We start from the raw sequence: 13,759 nt of genomic DNA, 5'->3' as shown, positions 1-13,759 counted from the left end.
TCCCAGGGCCATTCCTCCAGGTTCCCACCACCTGCCTTAAGACTGAAGAGCCTTGGGCAGTCCTTACGGTGTGATCTCAGACTGTCCGGTTCTTTGTAGATACCCAGGCAAAGTTTAAGGCATCACCCTTCTCTACTGGCCCAAGGTCCAAAATTATAACTGTGGTTTTGGGAATATCAGGCCAGCCCCTGAAATGTTTCTTTATTCAATATTTAGCCTGCTCCTGGGGTGACCTCCACTTCTCCCATTCTTAATTATGCCAGAGACTCTAGCTCATCTATTAAATAGGAGATATAATGTCAGGAAACCAAACTAACTTAGGTCCAAGCCTCTCCCTTAGTCTTATTTAAAATTATACCATGTTTTGTCTCATCCTTCCAGGAAAGCCCCAAAAGAAAAATACTTAAGCTGTTCTTATTTTTCTCTTTTGCTGGCTGTACTAAGACAAGGTACTGCTCAAGATTTGTTTTTATTTATCTCAACAATTCCTAGCTTTAAAATGTAAACCTCTAAAGAGCTGTCCAGGCCACCATGAAACTTAGACCTTTGTGAGCTATAATCAAATATAATATGCATTGCCTTTAATTTTATTTCTTTAGCAGGAAAAGTGTTTTAAGGCACTAGTGATGCTTACCTAATGTCTTAATTTTCTGCGGTAATCTATAATTCAATTATTAAGGTGGATAGATGTAAAATGTGAGTAATGCTTTAAAATGCTCTTTACTTCATCAGGTTTAAAGTAATACTTAAGTCTTTTAAATGGGTTTCTAAATTGTTGGTGTAAAAGCATTGTGAAATGGTATTGTTTTGGGGTTAGCTTGTATGAGGAACAAGAGACAGGTATAAAAACTGTGAGTGTAGAAAGTTTTGGTAAAGAAAGGATACAAAAAAGGAAATTTTGTAATAACAAGAAAGAATTTTGTATAAACTAAGGTTTATCCTAAAACTGTCCCAAATGGGAGCTGGGAATGGTGGCACACACTTGTAATCCCAGTATTTGGGAGGCTGAGACAGGAGGATCGCAGTTCAAAGACAGCCTCAGGTACTACTTAGTGAGACCCTTTGCAACTCAGTGAGACCCTGTTTCAACATAAAGGATAAAAAGTAGGGCTGGGGATGTAGCTCGGAGGTAGAATGTCCCTGGGTTCAATCCCCAGTACTGCAAACAAAACAAAAAAATAAAAAATAAAAATACCCACCTAAAATTGTCCCAAATGGGAAAAGAAAGGACTAGGATAAAATCAAAGGGTTAAGGCAAGTCACAGAGACACAGAGAATTTTGTAAAATGTCTGTAAAGGAATAAGGTTTATGGCATATGTGATAAAGATGGTTTTATAGAAAATTTAGTTAAAAGACTTACAGTAAGTTCCTATTATACTTACTTCTTTTAAGACCTCTGGAGGCCATTCTATTCATACTTATATTTGGCCCATGTTTACTAAATTATGTGGATAAGTTTGTCTTCAACAGAGTTAAAGCCATCAACTTCCAGATGATGCTCCATATAATACCCCAGATGAACATCTGCTGGAACCCCTTGGACGGCCAGAGAGACTCAAGACACTCACCCTTCTGACTCCCTCAAAGCCAGGCTGTTTGCATGCACCCTAAAGCTGAAGCCCCATCCCTTCTCAGCATGGAAGCAGTCAATGACAGATTTCTACGCCCCTATTCCTTTGCTACGGGTGCATGCAAGTTAATAAAAAGAGGGAGACTGATGGGGACTGAGCCTGTATTGATTGCTAATAAGAGTTATATCAAGGGTTAATAAGAATAAGCTTTCATACTTAGGCAAATTACGTTGGCCTGACAGGTATCAGGAAGTTAATAGAAAGAGGGGGGAATGTGCTGGTATTGGGAAATGGCTTTGACACTAATTTCAGAATGCATTGGAAAATAGCTTTGGTCCTGCACAGACATTCAGGCAGAGAGGGGAAGCTGCAGAGTTCCTGGAACCAAAAGTGACTAGCAAAAACACAAAAGACTTGTAGCCCAGAGCCTTCGTATTTTAAAGACAGGTTTACTTGGTAAATAACTTCTAGCAGATAGGCTAAAACTCCCCCAAAACTGGAGAGGATGGGACAGGCCTTCAAAGAGGGAAGATACCATGAGATCCCTGACTCTGATAACCAAGTAACACATTTTGGTCCAGAGAACAGGGTGAGCCCACCTATGCAGGAAGAAAATTTTTGGTTAAACAGTATATAAGAGAGTATTGTGAATCCTCACAATCACATCAAAAGTCTTGCCCCAGAGAATAGGTAGATCTACACCTAGTCAGGTCAGGAAGACTATTGGTTTAGCAAAGATAAGAGATAATCTTTTTTTTTTTTTTTTTTGATGGTGGTACTGGGGTTCCTGGAAACCCTTCTACCTCCGGGCTACACTCCCAGACACCTATTTTTTATATTTTTTATTTGGAAACAGGGTCTCTTAAGCCAGCACGGCTGGCTTCGAACCTGTGCAATCCTCCTATCTCCGCCTCCCAAGCGCGGGGATTACAAGCGTGCGCCACCACGCCCGGCGTGTGATAATAATCTTTATAAAAACTGTTCAGTATTCAAAAACTTCAGTGTCTCATTTTCAAGTCACTCCACTATGTCACTCTCTGATATAGGGCTTTATAATTTCTGTCCCTTCTTTATGCCTTTGTAATAATAAAAATTGCTTAAGCTTAAAAAAAAAAAAAGCAAGTTACCATGGCAGGCAACTGGGATTTAATCTCACTGGGGACTCTAGGAGACAATAAGAAAACTAGCCTCAGAGTGAGCAAAAGACCTGGCTACTTAACCACCAATTTCTATTAGCTATTGAGAAGTGTCTTCTCACTGTTTGTTATTGTCAGATATAGAATGTTCCCTGAAGAGCTCAGGGCTGATACAGGTAAACTGTGAAGGTTGTAATCTCATCAGTAAATAAATCCATTGTAATGAACTTATCTGGATGGTAACCTAGGTCAGTGGGGTGAGGCTGGAGATGGGTCCCTGGGAGCGTGGCCTTAGGGACTGTGCTTGTGTTTTGGATACCCTTTGCTCACTTGATCTCTCTGTCTTCCAGCCCCTATGATGTGAGAGCAGAGCTCCCGTTCTCCCTCTCTCAGCTTCTGGCCTCTACAGTGTGAGAGCAGAGCTACACACACACATCTTCTTGACCCCTGCTCTGAGTGCCAGACCCTAGACTCACATGAACTGAACCCAGACTCTCCATGAAACTGTGAGCAAATAAATTTTCCTTCTTTCAAATTGCATGCTCAATTGCTTTAAATTATACATTGAGAATCTTGATCAAGACATTATTCTTTGAAGACATTAATTAATTCCTGTGCCTTGTATGGTCAAAGCAAGCTCAGGGTCCACAGAAAGATGGTGCTGGTGGTTGAAAGTCAGACCAATATTCAGAGAAATGGGAAAGTATTTAGGGAATGGTCCAGGTACCAAGGAATCTCTTATAAAAGAAGACACTCAGCCGACCCACCTCTCATCTTGGTAGATAATACAAACTAACATTCTTAACCAATAAAGTAGCCTGCTGTGCTAGATGCTTTATGTGCATCACCTCTAAGACCTACAATGACCCTGCAAGTTCAGTGTTATCACTTTGCAGTCAGTGAACCTAAGGCATTGAGACTTATTCGAGGTCACTGTTGTTGGGGACCTTTTCATAACAGAAAAGATGTTTTGGAGTTTTAAAAAATCTTTCCGTCAAAAGGCATGAATAATACTGAAAGCAACATGAGAAATGAGCAACTCTTTTTTGCCTCTAAGAATCTCCTCTTCCACAATTAGCCTGAAAATAAGCCCCTAAGTATCCCCAGTTTTATGATCTCAAAACTCTTATCGTGGACAGGTTCCCCCACCTCTGCACGTAATCACATCCAGATAGGGCAGCTTTTACTACTCTTTAAGACCTGAAAAAAATAATGTTCAACTCAGCCGTTGCTTTTCATTTCCCACTGAGAGCAGCTCTTAAAAAAGAAAAGGTTCATTTCTTATGCAGCAGTGTCATCTTTAGCCTGGTTATAACTATCTGGATGAGAAATTGCCTACCTCATCATAGTCAGGCATTAAGAACCAGAAAGAGACAGCGTAAGAACCAGAGAGAGACAGCGGTGATGTCTCAGGGCTACAACCTCTAGGCATGGGGACAGCTAGAGCAGACTAGACCTCCTAATCCCCAAGCCACTCATTCTTTACCCAGGCATTGTTAAGTATTTAAGAAAGCACTTATTCTACTCAACTCAATAAGCTTCTATTGACCAACTGCCATGCAAGAGAATGAAGGGGAACCAGGAAGAAGAGATGTAGGAACCAGGCCTGAGCATCACTTCTAACTGATTCTATTTATAGAGAATTAGTTCAGTCGTTAATGGGTTGAATGTCTGACTGCTGAATGAACATATGTGTACAAAATGTCCTTTTCCTTCTTTCTGCAGGAATTGAAAGAATGATCAGCCCCCAGGCCTGAACTGCCAATCAACTCTTCATCTACGGGTCACCAGACAAGGTCTTGCACAAAGCACTTGCAGGTTACTTCTCATCTTCTCTCCTTTGGAACAATTCCTGGTACAACATTTTCCCATTATTTTATCCTATTCATTTTCACTTCTTTCCCAGGGCAACACTCCCTCTAGTGTCTGAGTAGGGATCTCAGGTTCCATTCTTGGTGTATAGGGTGAAGGCAAAAAGTGGAGGTGAGCCTTTAACTCCATGGGTGTAGATCACTACGAAATCATTTGTCTGGTGTGATCATTCTGAGAAAGAGATTGCAGACATTCTGAAAAGACTTCCAGCCAGAGAGATCTCCTTTTCACATCAGACAAACAGACAGAGCAAGGAGACTGAGAAAAGAAAGGCAGAGTGTCAAGGTTCGTTGGGTGACTCTGATGTGCGTCTCTGGCACTGTGAGTTCTGCTTGCCAAGCAGCACAACAGTTCAGTATGCTCCTATTCTCTTAAAGCTATGCACTTCACTTGCTTTCTCCAAGAGATCTTCTATGATCACCTGTGAGACGTAATCACTGATGCCAAAGACAAAAGCTAACCTTAACCCTCCATGCAATGAAAGGCTCAGAAAAAACGTTCGGCCTATTCACCAGTTAATGAGTGTAATCTTGAACCTGCCTCTAACCACTTCTGTTACAAATTCTGAGTATGAGTTTCTAGACACCCAGACTCCAGGTATTCACTTGTACATCTCTCAGCACAATATAAATGACAGACATAAGCTGGCCACAGGGGCACATGCCCATAATCCCAGTACTTGAGAGGCTGAGACAGGAGGATCACAAGTTTGATGCCAGCTTCATCAACTTAGCAAGACCCTCTTTATTCTCGAAATAAAGAATAAAAATGGCTGGGAGTGTACCTCGGAGCTAGAATGCCCTGGATTTAATCCCTGCTACCAAAAAAATAAAAAAGACTGACATGTCAGCTCAGGGACTCTGGGAGGTGGCCGAGATGAGCATCCTGATGGTGCTTGGGTACCAGGAAGGCTCAGCAAACATCAGCTCACTGGGAAACTTTGGGCAATTGCCTCCTTCTTTTGCTTTAATATTTTCATCTAAAAATGAAGAGAAGGCCCCTTCTAGAAGTAAAGATAACAACTAAACTAACTGAAAAGATCTTGGATTTATTTGTATATGTCAGACACTTCTTTTAAGCACTGTGCTAAATATAATTTAAATTAATCCTTACAACAACCCAAAGTAAGAGGTACCATTATCGTCACCCCCTTTTTTAGATGAAGAGATAAACAGCTTCCCCAGTGTCACACAATTAACCAGATAAAGTCACAGAGCTAACCAGAAATCAGGGACATGGCTCCAGAATCCATTTTACATTTAGCGTAAGACCTACTGTATATTCCCACAGTCTATCTGTTCTCAATAAATCCTAAAGAGGACTACACTTAGGATGTAAGCCCCTCCCCTCCACAAGTATGAATCCACACATACTGCCCATCATATAACTCATATCATATACCCAGGCTAAAAAAAAAAAATCCCACAATCCACAACCTAATAGAATGCTTGATCATTCTGCATAGCTTTATTTCCAGTTTTTGCACTAAATCAGCTTTCCTCCAGCATGTCTCAAGAAACAGACCCCTGCTTGGCCATGGTACATTCTTACTGAACAACAGCCTTGAATGGCTGGCCCCACCATGCTGTGGGTCCCTCTTATCTCAGTTAAGAAAGAATGGTTTCTTTGCTCCTCACCATGGACTTGACAGCAGAAATCTATTTGTGCAATCCTCGAGTTCTTAGATGCCATTACTTTTTTCCAAATTTATTATAGCACATTTATTAGTGTACTATAAAGAACAGCATTTCCATAAATAATTAAAATCAACTACGCTGATCAAAATAAACAAGTAAAACACTCCTGGTGCTGCGTTCGGGCTTGATTGACTCACTACTTCAAGTAGCCAGGTGACTTAGATGGGCCCCATCATCAGTGGTGAGTAACATACTGCTCCTGCAACACCAAGGAGCTGGTTCGTTCGTTATCCATGGCAGCCACTGCAGTAGGGGGAAAGGGCCCCTGGGGGGCACTACTGTGGGACAGGAGGTAGGAATCTATTCCTCAGTGTCTCCGGCTGACATCATGTATGCCATCCTAGGCCTTAATCTACTTTACCTGCAAAGTGGGAAGCACCCTACTTGAGCTTAATTGAAAGCATATAAACCCTCCTAAAAGCAAAAATGCTCTGTTAACCCAAAGGAGAAAAGAGAAAGACAGGGATGGAGAGAAGAGGGCCAATCTGAGAGAATAAACAGCTGGTCCAGCGATGGGATGCCATGTTTCTGTCTGAGTCTCACATCCCTCATCTCTGTGCTGAATGCAAGGATTAAGACAATTCCCAGATGCACTTCAGCCTTGACATTCTGAGCCTACGATGCCTGTAGTATCTCCCACAGTGATCCTCTATCCTGTGAGCTCCTAGCCTCAAACCATCACTTGACAATTAACCACATATCACCCCATGGCATCTGTCTTGTTGTCATGTGTTATTTAACTTTACAGAAGAGCAGTCTCACATCCAAAGCGTATTAGAAGCACCTGGAGGCAAACAATGTCGTATCCTTATTTGTCTCCCCTCCATCACACACCTACCAAGCCTCCGGTGCCCAGAACAGTGGTGTCACATGCACAGGACATGCCCAGCCAGTGGCTGGACACCTTTGGAGGGGGGTGTTCATCTGATCTCTACAGCACATGAGAAGAAGCCAGGATCATTGATTGTTCCTTATTTTTATTCTCTACTTAAGTGTAGTTAGGATCTCTCTGAATCTTATGTTAAAATTCACGTATGAATTAACAACCAGATGCATAAATTTAATGTTAAGAGACAGTATTAACCCGTTTAGTCACCTTAGGGCAAAAATGACCTCCTCTTCCCTTCCCTCCCTAAAGCGAAGGCATCCAGCTACCCAGGGCAGGGCAGCGTTACTCAGTGAGCTCTGTGCCACGCTCCGTATCACATTCTGCAAGGCAGGCCTGAGAACAGCAGAATACCCAGTTGGAGTGGGGGTGCTGATTTAATACTTCATCTCTTACCCTCAAAACACTAAATAATACAAGATTAAAGTGAGCAAGTACTAAACTAAAAATGACTGAATAGACAGAGCTCCGTAAATTCTAGGAACAACTAGGGAAAAGGAAAATAAGTGTTTCTAGGGAAGGTTTCACAGAGCCCTGTGCTTGAGTCTTAAACTGAGCAGTGACTACTGGGTGCATCTTAGTGGAAGAAGAGGGGTGTCTCTAGGGAAGAAGACCTTAAGAGCAAGGTTTGGAGTTAAGCAGAGCCCTAGGGCAATGGAGAGATAGGGGAGGAAAGAGTCAGAGCTAAAGTTGGGGAAGTAGACCCAAGACACACACATACAGAGAATGGCCCTAAATGCAAGGTCAAAGGCTTCAGATTTGAATTTGAGAATCCCAATGCACTTGAGCTAGAAGGCAACCATCCCAGACGAGATACCCCTGGTCACAGAAGTTGTCAAGTTATGAAATCATCTATATCCCAGGCAATGCTTTCTAATTCCTTTATAGGCTGTGTTTCATGAAACTCAGGACCATCGTTCACCCACACACTTATTAAGCATTATCAAGTATCTACTATGTGTGAGGCAGAGTGTCCTCATCTGTACTGACTACTAAAAAAGTGTCCTCATCTCTACTGACTACTACCATCCAGCCCTTTCTCCCAGTGATACACACAGGAGGATAAACACGGTTAGCCAAATTCCACTCGTCCTTTGCTTGCCAAAAGTGACCCACTAAGCAGCACATTCTACGTTTTCCACCTTCTCCATCATAAGACGTTTTTCTACCAAACTCACTACAGAATCATTCTTTGACATTTTCTCCCTATAAAGGAAGTATCTCAAGCCAGCCAAAAGGCCAAAGAAATGCAGAAAGCAAGAAGTGAATGGGGAGGGGGTCAAGACACAGACCTCAGATGACTTGCTGGTCTGTATCTCTCCTTGCAAACCCCCAGCCTTCAGAGAGATCTTCAGATCTCCTGTGTCTGGCCTGGTTGCACCTCTGTGCTCCTTAGGGAATAATTTGGAGCCCACCGATCGATCACCCAGCCCCAGAACTCCTCTAGTGACGACATTAAATCTACACAGACCAAGGAAAGAGCTTCCTGAACCTTCTAACAGCAGAAGCCATCAATCCCCTGCCCTTAAACCCAACACAATTGGATAAGCCACTTCCCAGCATTTCATCCTCACCAACCTCAAAGCAAGTTCCAAATCCTGCATTTCTGTGATCATTAAATCAGGCCTCCCAATTAAGGTGTTTGCAACTTCTGCTCACCTTGGAAATCACTGCAGGATCTGAGTAGCAAATCAGAGCCTGCAACCCTGCCATCAGAGGAAACTCAGCAACAAATAGCCTTGCCCAGCCTCGCCTCTGCTCTCCACCCCCAGCAGACAGTGACCAGCAGCAATTAGTGCTGTTATGTCCCAGTGCATTTCCCAGCTACATCTCAGCTGAGATGGCTCTCCTTGTAATATTAATTAAAAACACATTTTTTTGGCAAACCCCTGAAGAATGGCTTCTGTGGCAGGCTTCTTTATTAAGCCTCTGAGAAGGCAAAATGCATTAAGATATTGTGACACAGGGGCTGTGAGCGGGGACGGTGAAGGCTAGGCAAATCCAGCCAAAAGCTATTTGAAAAATCTGTTTGGGAGCCACAATCAGATGCTTCAGTGAGTGAAATACAATTAATCTGATCAAATCTGTCACTATTTTGCACATTAGGAGTAAATATTTTAGAACACAGTCCAGCTGCATTGGTTAAGGGTAGGAAATCCTGCCTGGGGGAATCTGTGCTACACCTCGTAGCGTGCTCGGGGAAGGGTGCTTTGGTGAGGATCTGGAACGAGGAGCATCTCCCCACTTCTCTGCATCAAGGTACACTGCTGGGGACATTAACTGAAAACTACCTGGCATGTCATCCCAAGCAGACACACTGCAGGGGCAGCAGCCTGCAAATCGCTGCTGTCACTGGGAGGAAGTAGAGCCCAGTCTCACCTGGGCACCAGGGATGGGGGGCCCCATGGAGGGTTAATGAGGAAAGGAGGGGTGTGAAGAAGTGGACTGTGCCCTCCCAACTCTCCACTCTCCAGAGCCATTTGCCAACTCACTGAGCAGGCAGGGAGGCTTCTTCCTTTCATTGGAAGGAAAAAGGACAGAATAATGTGTTTTTCTGTTTCCCTCTAAGCCACTGGGGACTGGGCTCCCCCTGGGTGTTTGTGAAAGACTCTCTAACCCATTAATCACCAGGATCCCAGCTGGAGACAAGTAGTGAGGAGGAACAACAGCAAATCGGTCAATCCCTCCTCCAGAGTGGGGGCTCCAAGGCCAAGGCTAATGTCTACGCACCTCCTCTGTCCACCTGGAACACCTGGCAGGGTGAGATGTCAGAGGTGGGGCCCAGGGCCCTCTCCTCCTGCTTCCTTCTGCCTCTACCTCCTCCCTGGCCCATCAAGCCAGCCCAGCCCAGTCCAAAGACCAGAGCACACGCCTGCCCTACCCCTTGGATGAAAATCTCTTCCTGCCCACTACGTCCTTGGGGCACACAACGGGCCAATGAAATGGAGTCTAGGCCCTTCTCCTAGTCTAGCTCTACATCCCTGGTTGTAAACTCTGCCAGACTGGAGTTCAATTTTCAGTTATATGGGTAACTAAAAGCTCTATCCTGAAGGGAGAGTAACAAGCTTCACCAAAGGCACTGGAAGATGAGCAGAAAAGCCCGATCTGTGCTAAAAATGAAACCGGGGTCTTTCCTGAACAAGAACACATGTAATGCTGCAGAAGCCAAAGGAAAAGATGGAATTCTCCTTGCAAATCAGGAGAGTCAGCTAGGCCCCAGGTGATCTGCCTTGAGACATCTGCCACCACGCTGAAGCAATGGTGAGGCCACTTCCTGGTGTTTCATCATCTCCTGGGCTGCACTTTTCCTGCTGTCAGGAAAGGTAGAGCGGGAAATGTTGCTGATGCTGGTCTCCCAGGTTTTCTTGTAGAGTTGTTTTCTTTGTGTCTCTCACAGGTACTTTCCCCTTCTTCTTTAAGGAGCATCACAGACCTGACAACTAAGATGCCTCTCTCCCTGGTATTGCTGACAAAGTGTGTCCAGAAGAGGCAGGTACAGCCAAGAGGCTATAATGAAGGGTCCTTCCCTGGACTGGGGAGGGGACAGGACATGCTCTGTGCTTGCCTGGGGCAGTGAGCCTGGCCAGAAGCAATAGCCACTGAGTCTCCAGGGGCTGACTACTGATGGATGGCACAAATCCCTTCGCTGTCAATAAGGGCTCCAAGCACAGCCTGGTCCACTGCCCAGGCCCTTCATCCCTGTTTGAACTCCCCAGGGGCCAGGGCCAGGCTGCCCCTTGCTCCTTTGCTGCTCAGATACCCTGAAGATGGACAGAGAAGGCCATGCACACTTAAATACTATTTGCAGGAAGCATTTTCTTTCTAAAGTCCCATCTCCAGGGGCTTTGTCAGCACTCAAAAACAATCCTTAAAATCAAACAGAAACACACAACTCTTCAGCAGGGTGAATTTATATGGTCCCCATGTGGCATTAATAAAGCCACAGATAGGTGAGGACATCACCTCCTCCTCCTACGATACGTTTACTTCCACCCCACCCTATCTATCCTCACCTAGTGAAAAACAAGTATGCCATTCCTAATGCTCAAACTATAATCAAGTTAAGGTTCATTTCTCTGCCTCTCTTGCTCTCTCTCACACACTCACACTAACAAACATGTCCTCTGGGGATTCAGAAGTCTGCCGTCACCCAGCCCCGCACGGGTGCATTTGCCCAGCTCCCAGGTTCAAAGATGTCCAGCCCCAGGCTGTGAGAGTCTCCCCAGGGTCTTTCTCCTCAGCAGATGGAGCCAGCTAGCTGTCCCAGAGCTGGACTCTATGGGTCTTTGGAAGCCAGCATCTGGTGAGGGAGGCAGGGCTGCCTGTGCTGTTCATGTGTGTGTGCTCAACTCTGTGGCTCCCTGGCTTTCCCATTATTCAATACCCTTCCTCAACACCCACAGGCTCTAATAAAATGAGGCAAATATTTCCCATGGAAGTCTTTTCCAACACCAATCATAAAGAGAAATACAAGGGGGAGGGCTCCCATCAAATGAATTGCCTAAAGCTGCATGTACACTCATCACCCACTGCCTGGAGCCTGTGCTAGACCAAAAGCCAGGTTCTCATCTGAATGAAGAGTCAGAAGAAGGAAGGATGTACAAAGCCAGCTTAAGTAGGGACCACGGGAGGCAAAGGAGTGGGGGAGACTGTCGGAGCTCGTCCATCCCTGGCCTTTCTTTGACTCAGCTGCATAGCTTTTGGTGGTGAAAGGTGGGAATCTCCCCTTGGGCAAGCGCTCTGGGCCACCGCTGCAGCTGTCTGGGCAGGCAATGCTCAGAGCCCGGAAGCCCCAGTCCCGTGCGCCCAGGCCATGGGAATGGGCTCCATGGCGCCACCTCTCGATAGAGCAGCGTCCAGGGGACCCTCCTGGTGAGGAGAGAGGGACGGAGAGGTGCTCAGAAAGCACGGGGACCGACTCCACTAGGAAGCCCTTTGTGGTGCCAGAAACAGAAACAAGAGTTTTCTGCTCAGCGACTTAGGCGAGCTTGCGCAGGCGTGAGTGCCAGCAGTATGGAGACTGTTGAATTTCCCTCTACACTTTAAACTTTTTTTAACTGCCTCTCCTATAGCCTTTTAGGGCAGTTGCCTGGGCTTTGAAGGAGGAACTGGGGTTACCTGAAGGCCAAGGCTTGGGCCGACTTGGCCCTGCCTCCCGCGAGAGCTGACCAAATATGTAACCTAAGCAAAGAGAGATCAGGGGTCTAGAAGTCCAGGGGGCTTCCATCTCCCTGTTCCCCTTTGGCAGAGGAGTGCCGGGCATGAGGAGGAGAACCCGCATGTTCACAGGGATCTGTGAGTCTACCCAGGAGCTCCTTCACAGCAGCCAACGTCCTCGACCCCCACACCGAAAAACAGGAGAAAGTGACCACAGATTCCGCTCCCCTTATCTTTAAGATAACCATTGCTCCTCTCCTCTCAGGGCAGCCCCAGTTCTAAGGTCTCCAGTAAACAAATGCACACATCACCTTACAACAAACTCCGCTAACCTGTTGGGGGTGTAGGGGGAGCCGGACAAACCTCTTCCAAGAAGGTGTTCTTGCTTCCTACCCACAGCAACTATCCATCCACCCACCCCCCCACCCCACCCCCTCTACCAAGGCCCACTCCCCCTTGCTGTCAGGAGACTGTCAGATCCCCCACCAGGTGGGTACTCACACTGCTGTTGTGTCCCGACCAGTGCACCATGGCTTGGTTGTGGGCCGAGTCCCCAGTCAGCGCGAATGAGGTGCTGGGCAGCCGGAGCTCTTCAGCGGCCGGTCCCCCGGTCCGCGGCGCCTTCGCCTCTTCCCGAGAACCTTTGGCCAGCGAGCGGCTTCCTTTGGAACCATCGGCAGGGGCAGTAGCCCAGGCGTCCCCACGCTCCAGGGCGCTGGGGGGCTGCGCCCGCCGACTCCTCCTAGCGCCACTAGGCTTGCCAGGAGCTGGCAAGTCCTGGACCCACCGCGCACCTCCAGGCGACGTTCCCCCGGCTTCAACCTGCCTGTCACCGCCGCTCTGCTGGGGCAGCAGCTCTGGTCTGGGCCGGCGCCCCAGCGCCGCAGCTCTCCGCGCCGTCGCCAGTTCCTCCGGCCACCGGTTCGCCACTGCCCGCGGCAAGAGAAGAGGGAACCCCGGTGGCCGCGAAGCCCGAGCGCCCAGACGCCCGGGACCGCCCGTAGTGCCCCAAGTGATCTCGGCGCCCGCCAGGACCCACGTCGACAGGAGCAGGAGCCCTGTCCGGGCGAGGGGCGCCCCCGGCCAGCCCGCGGGGCGCTCGGTGCGCGCCGCCTCCATCCCGCTGCGGCTACCGCGGCTCGGGCTGCCGAGTGTGTGGCGCCCGCCGAGGTGCGGGTCCGGCGCGGGGGGTGTGCGCGCGCCGGCGAGCGAGCGTGTCGGGGGAGTGGGGAGGGGGCGGCCGGGAAGGAGGCGGCTCCGGCTGGCGCGCGGTCCTCGGCACCCCCCCCAGCACACACACACCTCCCGCTCGCTCTCGGTCCAGAGGGTGATTTTAAAACCCAAAGAAAATTAGTAAACGCTCCTTAGGTGGTTTTCTGTTGTTGGTATAAGATCTCCCCCAAAGCCTTCCCCCGCCGAGCTCTTCCAGAAATTAGGTA

The 13,759-nt window shown here is 47.1% G+C and overlaps 1 protein-coding gene across 1 annotated transcript in view; it reads right to left on the bottom strand.

Moving 5' to 3' along the window:
- SORCS3 (sortilin related VPS10 domain containing receptor 3) overlaps positions 1-13,439 on the bottom strand; it is a gene marked incomplete at both ends in the record, with an annotated part of 623,015 nt that extends 609,576 nt beyond the window's left edge. Inside the window, one exon of the mRNA XM_080694612.1 lies at positions 12,822-13,439. Coding sequence (XP_080550738.1) covers positions 12,822-13,439 — 618 coding nt within the window. The remainder of the gene's footprint in view (positions 1-12,821) is intronic.
- Between the last annotated feature and the right edge of the window lie 320 nt (positions 13,440-13,759).

Source organism: Muscardinus avellanarius (genome assembly GCF_963383645.1).
Source record: "Muscardinus avellanarius genome assembly, chromosome: 4".
Classification (NCBI taxonomy): Eukaryota; Metazoa; Chordata; class Mammalia; order Rodentia; family Gliridae; genus Muscardinus; species Muscardinus avellanarius.
The sequence above is the reverse complement of the archived record's forward strand: the minus strand, read 5'-3'. Positions and strand labels throughout refer to the sequence as shown.